The sequence below is a fragment of the Helicoverpa armigera genome, chromosome 8 (genome assembly GCF_030705265.1).
Source record: "Helicoverpa armigera isolate CAAS_96S chromosome 8, ASM3070526v1, whole genome shotgun sequence".
Lineage (NCBI taxonomy): Eukaryota > Metazoa > Arthropoda > Insecta > Lepidoptera > Noctuidae > Helicoverpa > Helicoverpa armigera.
Window position 1 is genome coordinate 9,166,262 of NC_087127.1, and position 16,581 is coordinate 9,182,842.

At 34.4% G+C, this 16,581-nt stretch overlaps 1 protein-coding gene across 4 annotated transcripts in view; it reads left to right on the forward strand.

Moving 5' to 3' along the window:
* LOC110372204 (uncharacterized) overlaps positions 1-16,581 on the forward strand; it is a 136,899-nt gene that overhangs the window by 60,819 nt on the left and 59,499 nt on the right. For all 4 annotated transcript variants that reach the window (XM_049838351.2, XM_049838350.2, XM_049838352.2 and 1 more), the window contains 2 exons: positions 12,545-12,655; positions 13,878-14,010. In XM_049838351.2, the coding sequence (XP_049694308.1) occupies positions 12,580-12,655; positions 13,878-14,010 (209 nt within the window). In that variant the 5' untranslated portion in view covers positions 12,545-12,579. The remainder of the gene's footprint in view (positions 1-12,544; positions 12,656-13,877; positions 14,011-16,581) is intronic.

A 16,581-nucleotide genomic window follows, 5' to 3' on the forward strand; every position in this document is an offset into this window, starting at 1 on the left:
CATACCTGTAGTACGGTACCTCAAGGTCTACAAGGTTGTATTGCAGAGCAAGCTGCTGGTGGATAATCTTGGCCACTTGGTTATGTCTGTGCAAATATTCACCATTAGCCAAACGAGAACAACCAGATATAATATGTCTGATAGACTCACCCGGATGGTGACATGCCCGACATATGTCAACCGTCCCGTCTTTCACGATATATCTCCGATAGTTATTCGTAAGGATAACTTCGTCCATAATTGCACATACAAACCCTTCGGTTTCTCCAAACAAGTCACCGAAGCGTAGCCAAGATACGGACGCATTGAAGTCTACATCGGGGCCATGAAGAGCCCCGAAGAAGCGTCCGTGTAGCTGTTTGCTCTGCCATACTTCCTTGCGATCATGGGTAGTTAGTACCACAGGTCTGCGCCAGTTCTCATTTGCCAACGATAGCGGGGTGAGTCCTTTGTCCACTGCTACCATATCACGATGCATACCCACGTCGCTTTTGAGAAGATATTCTCTGAGACTGCACACCTCGCGGTTGTGGAGCGTCTTTGCATTTAAAAAGCCTCGGCCTCCACATTTCCGTGGGATGTACAGTCTCATCACCGACGATCGTGGGTGATGCATTCGTTCTGCGGTCAGCAGTGTGCGGACTTATTTCAGTTATTATTGACTTTTGAAAACTTACATGTTTTCATACTGGAGATATAATATCTGAAGCCTAATATCTGAATATTAAAAGTTTAAAGTTCACTGATTTTAGTGTCAATCAACGTCTAACTCTTGCCTACACAAATTTTAAACAGTTTAAAAGTAAATTCTACCCATATCAATCATACGCCATCCAAATGTAAACAGCATAGATTTACCTTTCCATTATTTTAAATTAGGTTCACATTTTAGAATATACGCACACTGCAAACTTTTAGTCAGCCGATAGTTGGCTTGGAGTCATAAATATGTATAAAAATGAATGGTAGTGTGCCCATTACAAAGATCAGGTTCTTAACCAGTATCAGGCCAACTAAACTTTGATTGGAATCAAGCTACTCTTTAAAAAAAATGCCAACCATTGTTTCAACAGTCGGTCGACTGCTTAGTCTGTGTGCGGGTACTTTTAGATTTTCGCAAAGATCGAGTTTGCAATAATCTATAACAAACAAAATAATTACTCAACTTTAAACATCGTTTTATTGAAGTTTTTGAATAAAGTTTCAGTATTTTCTATTCAAGGCTTTATTTCAGTATTCCATTGTATCGTGAAAGATTTGTTCCCTTTTAAAGAGCTGGTTAAATGCCGTGTTTCGGAACGTTTTCTGCTTTTGCCCCGAGCGGTCTATTGTCAGAGAAACGTCACAATGTAGTGTCTAGTTACAGACTAGATATTTTAAAATGACAACGAATTCCAAAACTGAATTTAAATTAAAATGAAAAAAACATGATTCTTGTTCGTTTAGAACATGCTTTTTATATTGTTCAAAGATAATAGTGGTGGATATAATAATATAAAGGGAGATGGAATGTAGTGGGTGGCTTAAATAGCCAATTGGTAGTTGGAACACGATAAGAATAATATTATAAAAGAAGTATCTTATTAAAGGTTACCCCGCATACATTGAGAGTAATTCGGTTATCCATTACAAATATTTTTATAGATTTACATGACATTACTGAAATAGATGGGCGTTAGGTAAAATATATTATTAGTTAAACTGCAATTTTATGGTAGTATACTTAAAAAAAAACTCCGTAAGACGAAGCTAATTAGCCTACACATCAAGCGGCACTGCAGCGTATGAACGTGCCTCGAATTTGTATGAACGAATTATTTTTACAAAATGCTGTAAAAAAATACGATGCGCTGCTCTTAACTGCAATGCACCAGAGCTCTTTAGTTAATTTTTGGGCACTAAAACAGCACTAATTAGTTTAATATTTTTTTCCATATTTAATGCACGATAAATAAAGAGGCATTCATCAGAATTTTTAATAAGCATCATTCTATTTTTTTAAAGACTCTCAATATTTTCTAATCAATGGAGACATGAGTGCAATTTTAGAACAAAACAAAACTTGACTTACGAACCGAAAAGGACCAACTTTTCTTCCCCAACCAAAGTTGTCCTATAAGTATGAAGTTCAGGAACTAATTCTCTTAAACTTCAGGCGTCTTAAGATGATATTAATATTCCATGAATTCCCAGTACCTTATCCTGCAGTCAACTCCTCATGTTTGCAAAATCTTAATATTAATTCCTCGCGTTACTTGAAAGATTTGTGTACGAAAGTATTAAGATTGTAAGAAGAGAATTTATGGGAGTAATTAATCACAGTGTTAAGTTTAGCTAGACGATTAACGTTGAATTGTAAACAATGGGACTGTTTTTGAGTATTATGTATGGTGATGAAGAAGTAAGCTTGTCTTAGACATTGTATTATTTAGATCGTTGTTCTACACAGTTTACTTGTGTGGTATTGAAGATTTCTGTTATCAACGCAGCGTATTGTTATTTTCTTGACTTTCACATAATTTTTTTCTGTATGTTTTTATTACAACTTGGAATGAAGATCTATCAGAATTTACAATGCAACTAACTGTTTACAGCATTTAAACTATCTTTAAAGTAGAATTGCCTTCATTAAAATTATTTAGTTAAACTTTGGGCATAGCTATAAATGTGTGGGTGGATATTTGTAATACTTTCTCGCAGTAACTACTAAACATATCCTCGGTAGTAATAAAGCTTTACATGAGCATAAGATACCTACTTACATATCTTTATATGGGTGTTAAAAATTGTTCGCTCGGTAGAGGTACTGGAAACAGCCGGCATATAATAAAACTGCCATATATTTTTATAAATAAACAAAATACACAAATAAATAAACAAATGAAACTCACTATTATACCGTTTTCGTGAACATCTGTTACATACAATTGTTGTGGTGTTCACAGGAGTGACGCAGAATTGCTTTGTGCGGTTACAAAGGGCACATCCACCATACAGCGAAACCACTAAGAGTTACCTCTGTAATGGGAAAGTTATGGGAAACGCCTTTATAAGGAAACGGAGGAAATAATTTTCTTGAAAATTTTCACTTGTGTGGAGAGATTGGTTTGACACAAAAAAATTGAGTGGCAGGATCTGAAATGAGGGACAATATTAACTGGAAAACTGTTATGTCGCACTAAGCTTACCAGCTGCAAATAAAAAATACGTATAATCTGAAAATCTATTTTCTGGGGAAGCCAATTGTCAGTTGGCATCATCATCAACCGACCCACTGCTGGGCACTCTGAGACGGATTGTGCGTTAATCTGTTGGCAATAATGATAATAACTTCTATTCAGATATTCAAAGATCCATACTAAAAAGAAATAAAAATTGAAAACTATTATAAATTAATTAAACCTTTATAGTAGAAAAGCCTAGTAAAAACGTCCTTAAAGAAAGCCTAGGAAGTACCTACCTCTAAATATTGGTAGGTAACAAATTAACGTATTTCACCGGCAGCAGATATCCTCCCTTATGCTAAGCAGATGTATAAAATATTCAACATTTAAATGAATGCATATTGGATAAATAATTTCACCGACTATAACTTTGCAGGATGAATATTTTGCCCCAGGGCTGACTGAATGTGAATGTTTGTTAATTTGTTTATATTTATATTAAATCTCGCAAAATTAATAATATTTGTTGCTGTTTTAATTTAACAGTATTATTTCGTGTAATGTAGATGTGTTATGTAAAATAGTGTTTCATTTATTTATGTTTATTAAAATGTATTCTGTACTAACTGTTCGCTGCATTTTCACCTACATCCTGAGTGAACTACTTCTCACAGCCGGATTAAAACGTCTTTCTCGATAAATGGGATAAATAATGTTATTTTTTGTTTCAATCGAGACTAGTTTCTAAAATTAGCACGCTCAAGCAAACAAGCAAACTCATGGTCTAGATGGGTGCAGTATAATCAGACTCTTGAAGTCTAAAACCTACCTATGATTCTTCTGGAGATTTACCGTTTTCAAAGCCACAGTAATTATTTCAGACCCAAAACGCCAGCATGAAGTTTATCTGCTACTAATATAACAATACCTTATTTACATCAACAACCCTACTACGCAATTCAATGCTCACTTTACAGCAATAGGAATCACACTTTTTTACGCCCTTCAGGCACTAACTGTAAATAAATGCAAACGCACGTGTAGGTTTACACGTGTCAGTTTACGTCGTATTCCGGCTTCAAAAGTTGTAATAAAATAGAGGGTTTACTGGTTGTTAGGGTTAAAAAGTTACACAGGTTTTTTATTCGTGGCTAGGTAGGTTTGAGTGTCAGTAGGTAGGTTGGAGTGTGAATTGAGAACTGGCTGTTTTGTAGTACTGTCAATATGAAAGTTGTAGGGCATTACAAATCAGGTTTGTTGTTTCTGATAAACATTAATTCTTTATTCTCCGCAGAATATAATAAATATTCTCTAAGAATATGGCACATAGATTTATTTTGCATGTTACAAATTGTATTTTCTGAAACTAATGGCATTAAGAAAATGTGTCTTTGTTCATAATGATTGACATTAAATGCACATTGAATGTTTGGTTTAAATGTTATTAAAAAGTACAACATGGGTTAGCTGTTGAGGACAAATACAGATTTGTTCGACATTTTACTTAAGATTTATTTTCACCGTTTGAAAAGTTCTAAATAAAACCTTTGATAGTGTTTATAAAGTTAATACATTATTCCTAGGTTTTTAACTATTGCTACAGTATTCAAAAATATGACTAGCAAAAACACGCTACATTTGGTACTACGTGAGTAAACTTTGCTACCAAAACAACCCGCAGGAGAGTCAATCTCAATCTGTCTTCTGAAATAATTGACATGTCAAGAATGTGGTCTGCTTAGGGTACGTCCTGTGTGGGTGTCAATGCGAAGCGAATTTAAGGATGTACGCTGCGTTACTTCATAAGAAATCGACTGTTTTTATGCAAACACTTTGTTTATCACTTGCTTATGGGCAGAAAACAAGCGACTTTATAATCTGTATATCAAAAAGTTATCAATACATCGGTTCATTATCACCGGTAATCACTTTGATATAAGTTCAATTCGTTAACAACTTTGTAAAATAAGTTTCATACAGTTGAAACATGAGAAAAAAGGTAAAATATCTACTAATACGAAAGCACATTGCACCACTAGCGAGATTGACACAATATCACCACTAAAGTAGAAGCGACCCTTATAAATTCCACTAACTGCCACTCTATTTTTAATTAAACTTTCCCCAGCTGAACTAGATAAATGAAGGAAATCAATGTTTTACACGAATGTGTGGTAAGAGTTTTATGTTCGGAGAGGGCTTGGCTCAGTAAACTGTGTTTAGCGGTTGAGTAGCTATACTTGAAGTGAGGTCATGATTACTACGATTTAAGTAGTATTTTGGACTTGAAATATATGGCATATATAAAATCAGAAGCAGGGAGCCGCAAGAAAAAACAAAAGAAACAAGCAGTCGAATTTTATTAACAAGGTTTATTTTTCAAATCGATAGAATAGTCGCCTTAAATGTTCTATAATGGTCAAAATATTTTATCATAGCTCATCTTTTCCGAATATATTGTGTAAACAAAAACACAATAGAAAATAAAAAAGTTAAGTAAGTACATAGTAAGTTTCTGACCAAGCCAAGTCACTACTCAAGTAAACAATAATTAATAAATAATCTTCTAGACATGGTGCACTAAAATATACCTTCTATAAATTCATACTCTATGGTACTAAGCTGAATTGCGACCCGATCAACGTCATCTATCACTCTTATATCTCTAATGGGTAAACAAACCTTAAGACTGATGCTGGCGGAAAAATATTAAGTGCCATCTGACTAATTTCCCTAGAGGATGGAATATCGAACACCGTTGAAGTTTTGCCGTCGCTAAGTTGTGTCAGACTGGAGTTTGAATTTAGAAGTCATTATTCTTTTGTTTGGGGTCGTTGCTCTGTTACTGAGATAAATGAAGGCTAATGTACTTCCTAAGGTACGTTTTGGCACCTAGATACCGACTGCCGACAACTGTCAGATATCTGATATCAACTGCACAAGCTGCTGCCGATCCAATCTAAAATAATTGCATGTCAATACATACAAAACAGTAGTGCAGCAGCGGCCAACTTCTTGCAGTCGCGGTATATGCGGTCGACAGCAAGAATTCTAAAGGTACCTTTAAACTTGCATTAAAAGTTGTAGAAACAGGTCTCTTAATGGCTTTTGTTTATAAAAAAAAAAAAAACAACAAATAAGTTTATCCTTAAATACACGAATCTTTTTTGAATAGACGTCAGATCACGGCTAGCATTGGAGTAGCATAACAGCATTAGCGCATCGTGTCAAAATATTTTACCCACGCCGTGACTTCTAAACCATTTTATATGAACCCCATATGTCTACATGACAAATAACTACTACAAAACAAATGTCATATGACTCATGAGATCGATAGACAGTACATTAGGAGCTTTAATTAAAACGAATGGTTTTACTTCCATCCTTCAGAGACTACAATGACGTTTGTACTCAAACTAAATAATCAATATCGAACCTTTTTGTATTGGCATTTGTCAACAGTTTCCTGGTAAAATCGAACCACGTAATCACCCACTTATACTTTCAAAGAACAATGTATTGTGGGCGTACAAAGTTTGTTCCAAAACACTGACGTCACATTTCTAACTAGTGATGAATCGAAATAGTTGGTCGTAATAAATAAAATCGATTAGTGGCCTGTATTGAATTTCGGCGAATCACATTACGTTCATCGAGAAACTCACATAATTAATCACCGAACCACAAGCGATTTTGTGTCTTATCACCAAGTTTCCTAATCAAAGTTCGGTGATTAGTAGTTTTCCTACTGATGTGGTGTCACACACAATAATTGAAAGTTGATGACGGGTATAGATTTTCAGTTAATGACAAGATATTGAATATGAGACATAAATCAAGTGGCTGATAGGTTATAATGAATAATAAATTAATAGAGGATGAGTTGTCAAAAATACTTCTGGTAAGTAATACTCCATAAGGAACGATATTCAAAGTGAAACATATGTTGACGATAGATGGGACCTAAAAGTGAAAAGCCTTGATAGATCTATGTAAATGGCCTTCCGCTATTATAATGCAAATAATTGTCCTGCAAGTGTTAATATTAAAGTTATAATTTTACCTTCACAGCTGTTACAATTCCTGAGTAAAAATTCATAAAGGCACGCCTTGTTAGGTGACACCATATTATTGCTACGGCGTAGCTGACGTCAGCGCTACGCTTGCTACGCTCTCGTAGACAGCCTACAATTGATCCGCTACGAATCGAGTCGTATTGAATTTAGATACACGAGTAATCTTTGTATTATTTTATTGATTGCCAATTAGAGTTAAGAATAATGATCGCATTACGTCTCGAAGAGCAGTTTAATTAATAATTATTTGCATTTAGATACCTACGTTTGGAATTATACTGAAATTGTTTTAATTATGTTCTTCGAATAATTGAAATTCTTATATTTGAATTAAAAGAAATTGCATTAGTATTTTATCGGACTAGGCCATTACGTATCTTTTTTATACGACGTTATGAATTCAATATTTTTCAAAACAAATTGAAACAAAAACATCTCTCTTTGAAAAACCAACACTCCAGATATTTATCAACCCTAGTTAATCACACCAATCACAGTCCCATTCAAGTCTTTCAATAAACCTTAATTTCTACCAACGTCATTCCGCCAGCCTATAATTATAATTATATCAATGCAAATGTATAATTCTGTTTCAATTGCCGAATACATACTGCATAGATATTGAATCGTCAAGCTAATTGGAACATTCAATTTAATCTAATAACGCTAATCTTGTTGGGTCATGCTGTACGTTTGGGAGAATTTTTGCTTTCATAAAATAAAGAATTTATTTCACGAAGAATTTATTAATCAGTTTAGTGTATTTCCATTTTCATTTCTGATTCAGATAACTCAGCCTTAATAATATGGCGTTAATCGATCCACAATTTGTCCTGTCTACCTTACGCATCTCGGGGTCATAATTTCTTGGAAAAAGAATATCACCCTCAATCAAGACTTTCGAAAAGCCTTAATCGAAATCCGAATTGAAAGATTGATCTCTGTGGGCAAGCGAATTTGCTCTTAGCTTTGCGCTTTAATAGCGCCTTCAAAACAGCTTATTTGCATTTATGAATATCAATAAAATATGAGTTTTATCTACATCTCCAGCCAATAATACCTATTGTAAGTCAATAGGCCTACGGTCCTCTTGCGCAGGACGGCTGGCAGGAGCTGGATGCGAGAAGCCGAAAATAGATCTCAGTGGCGTGCACTTGGAGAGGCCTATGTCCAGTAGTGGACTGCGATAGGCTGATGATGATGATGATGATGAAGGCCTACGGTCCGTCGTATGTCTTTCATCAGTCCTCATCAAAACATCAAGAAGTTTCTTAAATAAGAAAGATTGATTTTTAAACGGTATCTAATAATATATACATACACAATATTTTTCACTGCATTCAAGATTTTCAAACAAGCGTCTATGTAATTGTTTAACGCAATGTTTCCTTATTGAGACGTCAAGTTGATTGGCTCTCACAATCACAACTAGTTTAACATCGCTAATCATGACGGGTCACGCAGTTTGTTCTCGACAGAACTTCACCCGTTCTAAAGGATGTTGATATTTTTTTTGTTAAGATAGGTTTTTGACTTAAAAAATTAAAGATTAAATAATTATGAGAAGACGTCTAAGATATTTTAATATTTTGTTGTAAAGTTTATTATGTGATAAAATAGAAAAATTGGTTTCGTTTTCTTTATAGTTACAGTAACGTTGTTATTTTGATCTTGTTTTGTTTCTTGGTACATGTCCACGGATTTACTTTGGAAAATAATAGAAAAAGAAACCTATATTTATTTTATAATCTTGATCCTCTAAATATATATTTTAAACCAAAACTATATAAGTAACTTCATTAGGTTACTAATGTTTTATTCGACTAATCAAGTTTAAAATTTTCTGTTTGTTGTTATTCTCAGAATGATATAATTTATGCTGAAGATAGAAGGAATAGCCCTTACCAAAGGTTGTATTTAACTTCACCATTAATTTAGCGACTAGTCTATGTTGTCAGTAGAAACACATAAATTAATAGTGAAAACCCAACTTGAAAACTTAATTGGGACACTAAAACTTGGTTTGAGCTCCACTAGATTAATGTAGATTTTAAAATTAAGTTATTTTTTCATCAGTTTTTCCGAAAACACTTTCATATGCAGTCTGTGATGACAACTATATGAACACCCTGATGAAAAATAGCTAATACCTTTTGGTAATCTCGCTATCTTACAAAATTTTATTTTATTTTTAATTAGGTATACAGCTGATGAATAAATATTTAGTTGATTTTTATTATGGTATGGTATTATGGATGGTTTTATTAGTTTACTTAGATGAGAGTTAGCTTGCTCATTTCATATCTTACATATCTTACAGATTAGTAGTACCTAATCTGTAAGAGCATAAGTCATGCGTTCTAAAGTTTATGATATACTGTATAATGATACATCCTGTATCTTACCCTAACGACCAAGTTGACAAAGCGAGCATTTTAACAGTTCGGCTAACCGGGTGATGGAATTTTAATGGGGTACGCCTCAAGGTATTTAGTCAAATGATATTGTTACAAGTTTCGTAGAAAACTTTTTGGTATTGCCTTGAGAATACAATATAATTTTGTACGCCTATTTATCTGCAGTATTACCATCATGGAAAATGTTTCAAAATGCGCCTGAATAAGTTTTGAGTAACTTTTATTATGTAGTCTTGTTATTTAAATCAAATTATTTATTTTTAATACTTGTGCCTAACTAGCAGCCAAACAATGATCTATAGCCTTCCTCAAAAAGTGGACTATCTAACACTAAAATTTTATTTCAAATCGGACGCGTAATTCCTGAGATTAACTCATTCGTGCAAACAAACTTCAGCCATTCAGCATTGTACCTACATTTTACCTATTAGCAAAGATTGCATCTAAATCTATTCAGTCGTTTACCCGTTCTTCTAATATTAGCTAGGATAATTTGCAAGTCCGTAAAGTCTAGTTTGAACTGACGTCATTGGTCACGCACTTCAGTTGTGTAAACTGATGTGTACATTTCCTTCGTGACGTCATCGAATACGATTGAATTTGTTCGATTAAAATACGTGTTGTAATGTGATGACAATTTTGTAGTGTACGTCATAATATTATTTTTGAATAGGTATTACTTGTATTTCAAATAAAATATGAAAATGATGTTTCTAACTAATTTTCGGCTATGGCGGCTATTCTTATATCAGCTAAATGCGAAGAACAAATATAAAAATAATTTGCTCAGACACAGGCACACTTTTCCTTCACTCTCTTAACCTTCTGGGTAATCTGACACGACTGGAGAAAGGTCAGGCGCAGGAGCGAAATTTACGTGCTCTCCGATACACGGGTAAGTAAAGGAAATATAATAGGGATGTAAATACACATGTTTTGGCTTATCTATTTATGAGACAATTCTGTTGTCTCGTGCATATCAGCGCTCCGGTAAAGGATTAATGTTATTCGTTTCCAATTATAACTAAGGCAATCCACAATTATAGCACTTATCCTGTACCTTGCACGGAAGGGAGTTTAAGTTTCTTTTGGATTAAAACCTACCCATGTTATTTCTATAGCCCTTCGTGTTTCAACACCATGGTAACTTTTGCAGAGAATTCTAGAGGCTCCGGTGTAAGCCGTGCCTAAGTTGTAAAAGCGGGGCACTAAAACGTGACCTTGATACAGTTCAGTATCGGACGGGTTTATGTAATTTTATTAACGTTTAACTGGCTTGCCCACCTTAGTTACCTCAAGTTTACGCTCGTAGATGGCTATGGTAGGTTCTTGTTTTAATAATAGAAATTATGCTTTCAAATTAGAGAGCATAAATATGGTAGAGTAAAACATATGTATTATGTATACCTATCTAAAATCATGCCCATTTTCTTTCAAAATGTGACATACACCTGATTAATTGCAAATAATCATACCTACTTTCTCCGATTTCAGGCTGTCATTTGATTGATTTAAAAATAAGCTGGTATTGTTAAGATACGACAAGGCTCGAAATTTTCATCAACAGCCTATAAAATGTTCATTTCTAGATTAGGCTGCCAGATTAGGATTCCAAAGATTCAAAGGGAACTATACCATATGCCAGATATACCAGTATTTAACTGGAATGTAATTTTAATATCACTCAGACTCTTGCCGATCTTTAAATCGCCCTCATATACATATAAGCTCTTCAAAGTCCACCAATAAAAGAGCCCAAAAGGCAACACTTCCATATTCCATATACACACTTAGGCACCTATCTACGCGTGCTTCAGTGAAACCTCGTTATTTCATAACGTATAGCTATAGAATGTGCTAACTCATCGCAGTGAAGTGACTGCGGTGCGGTCAAGGCCGTACCGATTTTTATTTTGATCACGTACAACAGTTTTTCAAAGGTTCGGTCAGTTTTGTGGCTATATTTCATCGGTATTTTAGTTTATCATGTAACTTTGTTCTCGTTATGATTTGTCCTACCTATTCATGCCGTAGATTTTTTTCACCTTTCATATTACGCCTATAGGTATTTTTTTGACAATGCTAAATTCGGCTTTATAATTGATTTTTGGCAGTATACGGTATTTAACTTTAGGTAAATACTTTCGAAACATATCAACAAAGGTAGGAAAAATATTAATATTACAATGTATGAGCTAATCTATTACAACCAAACTGAGCGAACGGAAATTTTGAATTAATTCAGACTAAACCGCAAACTACACATAAAGCGTGGTTTACACGCGCGACTAGTCAGCAAAACCGAATTAATTGGCGCAAAGTCGGTTAAGCGCATTATCACTCAATCAATCAGCAACAAGTTGAAACCGGTTTAATTGTAAGGATTAGATGAATCAAAGTTAATTAGATAATTGATACTGTACTTGAAATGCCAATTACGATGTTACGCTGATTTCTCGTAATTGTATATTATTCGGAATTACATAATCGCGTAGCAGAGCAGGTACGAATAATTGGTTCGGAGAATCATTGGAACCAATTCTGATAATCTTAATATGAATACGTCATTCTCATTTGACTTAATTTTATTAAATTAATGGTAACCAGTTGTTTTTGAATTTTAACTACGCAGGTTAGGTATTCTCATAAAAAAAATTGAATATTTACAAAACATTGTTTTCTTTTTTCGATCCAGCAAAAGACTAGATATTACCTCTGGCCAGCAAGTGCATAGCCGTTCATGAAAAGGTTTTTTGAAACCAACTTCATCTTCTCCAGTCAAAGTTTTAAAACGGCTGTCCCTAACAATCTATAGTCACGAGTCTATTATTTTCAACCAAAAATTTTGATGTAAAAAATAATAAAATGTCACGTATTGTTACAGAAGCGGTATGGCATGAGCGGTGGGGTGGGCGCGACATGCGGCGCGCGCCGCCCGCGCAACCCGCCGCCGTCGCACTCGCGCTCTCGCTGCTGTTGCGCCTCGTGAACGCCGGTCTGTACACAGCCTTATTTTATTATCATGTCATTTTACTACACGGAACTTTAATTTACTCTTGACTTTACTTGCTAGCTTTTCTTGTAACTATGTATGTAAGAATGTCTTGGAATCTTAATTTGGCCCACTTCCCGGTCTTCGATTAGGATGAAATTTTGCACCAACTCTGAATTCTGATGACAATACTTGACTAGTTTGTTTTTTTAGTTTTTTATATGACTTTTTTTTAAAGCTTATTGTTATCCTTTTTTCAAGAAATTGATACATTTTGCAAGTAACAAAGTAGTCAAAAAAGAGTTCATTTTTTAACGAATAACAAGCAAGTGTTGCTATTTATTTCGATTATTAATTACGTATTTACTAAACCTCATTCACCTTCATTCTCTGAGAAGGGCTCTTTTTGCCCTGCGGGACAATAAAAAGGCTGTTCAGATGATTATACAAAAATTTAATAAACACAAACTCAGTGTCCACAAAATAGATTAAGATGAATCAGACATATTTAGACAAAGTTCTTATGTTATTAAATCACGCACCATCTACCAAACATCACAAAAGCCTCACCACTCACAATCGTAATTAATATTCATAAACAATCAAAACAAGCGGGTCCATAACTATCAGTTAATTAAAAGCACTCTAAAGTACCTTCCCTAGGGAGTACGTGCCCTCTCTGACCTGGCTTCTGAACTTGAAATACAAGTAATCAATAGTTAATTTGTTTAATGGGAATTAATGCTGTTGTTAAGAGAGATTATTTTGGTATTTTTGAGTTGAGGGTTTGAGTTTCTAGGTTTGTTTTAGAGGCAAATGAAGAGGAGTTAAAATGAGTAATGTATAAATAAATGAAAGTGATTTTTCCTAATGCATTCATGGTTAGCAACAAAAGTCAATCAACACGATTAAAAAATTCACTAAATACAGTATAATGCATAAGCACTGTTCAACGACTTTTGTAATTCTCTGATGCCCAGGACATTTTGTACAATAAGACCCATAATAACCGACAACATAAACCTCAATTTTCTTTAAAAAATCGTTAACTTTGAAAATGGAATGTAAAAAATTGTCTACAATAATAATTGTTTTACGAAAACTGACGTTTATGTTGTTTTCTGAAAACTTGAGTCAAACTGAGGTACATTCTCCTCTTTTTTTAAGAATTAGGTATAAAAGTTCGTTCTGAAAAGTTCTCCAACTAACCTACCTCATTTCCCAGGATCAATGGGCCCCGGAGTGCCCGAGAATATAACCGTGACCTTCCTGAACCCCACCACGGTGAGGGTTTCCTGGTCCACCACGGCGGACCTGGTGGAGAAGTATGACGTCACATACAAGCCTTCGGACGCGAGGTAAGACCTGGCCTTGATAGTTGGAGGTTCGCAGACTGAAGGTAGAAGATAAATTAGAAAATAAAGCAAGATTCTGAATTGACGAACTTCTCCTTTTGAGGAAGTTAAGATGGCCGATAATTTTGCTTTCGACGTGTCATATATCTTTCTCAATTTTTTTTTATAATTGGTCGGTAAAAAGGTTTTGTTTTATCTTTAGTCTGCGAAGCTTCTATAATTATACTGTCTCTGTTGTATTCTTTCTTGTCTTGTCTGTCTGTCTGTCTAATCTTCTAGATGTATCTATGTATCTGTATACCTACCTGTTTATACGTTAATTGATGGGCTTTATATGTTTTACGTAAAGCTTAGTATTAATACCATTATACTAGAAGAATTAAATATGAACATATGTGCCTATAACACAGGAAAAAACAACAAACTATAAATAAAAAAAATCTAAAATATTTTAAACAATATTAACACATTCGTGTTTTTTCGTGGAAAAACGATTTCAGCCAAATTATTTAGTTCTAAAATACTAGAACTGTAAAAAACTAACCATGTTTTAAAAATTAAAGGTATTTCATTATTGTTACGAATGAGATTAACAGTGACTTGCTATATAGTGCCTAAATGTATATCGTGTGTAGTTATTAATTATTAGGCGTGTAAATAATACTCAGGCATATTAATTAAATATACACATTTTAATTAGAACGCGGCTTAGCTTTGCATAGCTCATTGTTAAATATTTACACCTGTAGCAAGAAATTCTTGGCGCAATTAATATTACTCAAGACTAACTTTGTAATCAGTCAGTCTATAATATAAGCAATGCTATGAAAACATAATATATAGCTATGAAAATTTACACAAAAATTTAACTGTTGCCATATTTACAAACTAAATTATTCTCAGCAACTTACCTACAAACTAGTTTAAAAAAAGGGAATAAAAAAAACGAAACTAAAAACCAGCTGAGAGTTAGGCGTCGAAGTACTCCTCCGCATCGCTGTCCCCCCGGCAACGTGCGCAGAAGACTGGCTGCATTGCTATGAAAACATAATATGATTGGGTATAGCTAATTTACGTAGTTTTCCAAGAAAAACAAGAATTTAATATCAGGTAATTGTCTTTCAAATGAGTTTCTGTTTGTGGTGCAACATTGTGCAACATGTTGATACGTTTGATACGTACGATGACGTGAAAATAACGTTTTAAAGGTTATAGAATTATTTAGGATCTATGTATAAATCAGGTAGTATTGGGCTAAATTTGTTTTATTTAAGTTCACTAAGTAAAAATAAATTGCTTAAATTCAAAGAAAACATTTTAACTATAAAAAGTATTTGGTCATTAAATTCTAGAAGAACTGAGCTAAATAGATGTCAAACTTAACATTATATTCTGGCCTGCACTACTTGATTGCTTGATCCACAGCTCTTACGGTGGCTTTATATTCGATTTTCATAGAGTAAACTATACGGTACGGTGGATTATCAATTTCAATCTAAAATTGTCTATAAAATGTATTGACGGAACTTTTACCAGCGATGCTGTGAGTCCGTTAAACATTAATCTTAATATCAGTTTCAAAGTGCATACTACCGTCAAAGGATCCAATCACTATTATGCCAAAGGTTATGTTTACTTTCAGCAATAACCTGAAGCTTTCATCCAATAATTTTCAGCAATTTCAGTGAAAAATACTCAACAACTCGTTTCTGCATTCTGAGAGTACCTACCTACCCACAAACTGCAGACTAAATAGTCGGCCGAATGTTGGCCCGATGGTTGAAAAAGAAAATCTTGATTCCAATCAAAGTTTTCAGTCGATCTGATACCGGTCCGTTAAATACCGGATCTTTATAATGTGCGTACTAACATTCATCTTCAAACTGATTATCCCAAACAAACTATCGACCGACTAAAAGCTTGCAGGGTCCTCTTTCATTCGGTAATCTTTTCCAATTTCAGTGAAAAACACTCAACCACTCGTTTCTGTATTCCAAATCAAGTTTTTTATTTATTTACTAGTACGTAGTCAGTTCCTGGAAAAGCTTATTAAAAACTGTACGAGGTTTCCGCGAAACGAATGCAATGTTAGTGATAATTTTCAGAATTTCAGGATTAAAAAATGCTTACTGTATGAATGTTTGACTGAAATAATTATTTATGTGGAGCTGGTTAGCAAGTCTATGTAGTTGACTATCATATGTATGCAGTAGTTTTTACATATATGATCTAAAATTAAGTAATCACGCGAATCGATCCCTCATAAGGCTAGTTCTTCCGTATGTCACGATAAACTGTGGTGGGTCCCGAAATCCATTTGAACCTCTTTGGCAATCGTTACGGGTTGTTAGAAGCCAGAAAGTCTGACAACCAGTCTTTACAGGGGGTTTCGGGTTGTCCAGGCAACTGGGTTGTGGAGAATAAATATGCAGTCGCTCGGTGTAAAACACTTATGCTCAGCTGCATCCGGTAAGGCTGGAATCTGACCGCAAGATAGTTGGGAAAAAGGCTAAACAGATGAGTTTCTATCATAAATAATGTCTTAGGTCAATAACCCGATAAGTTAGGAATACT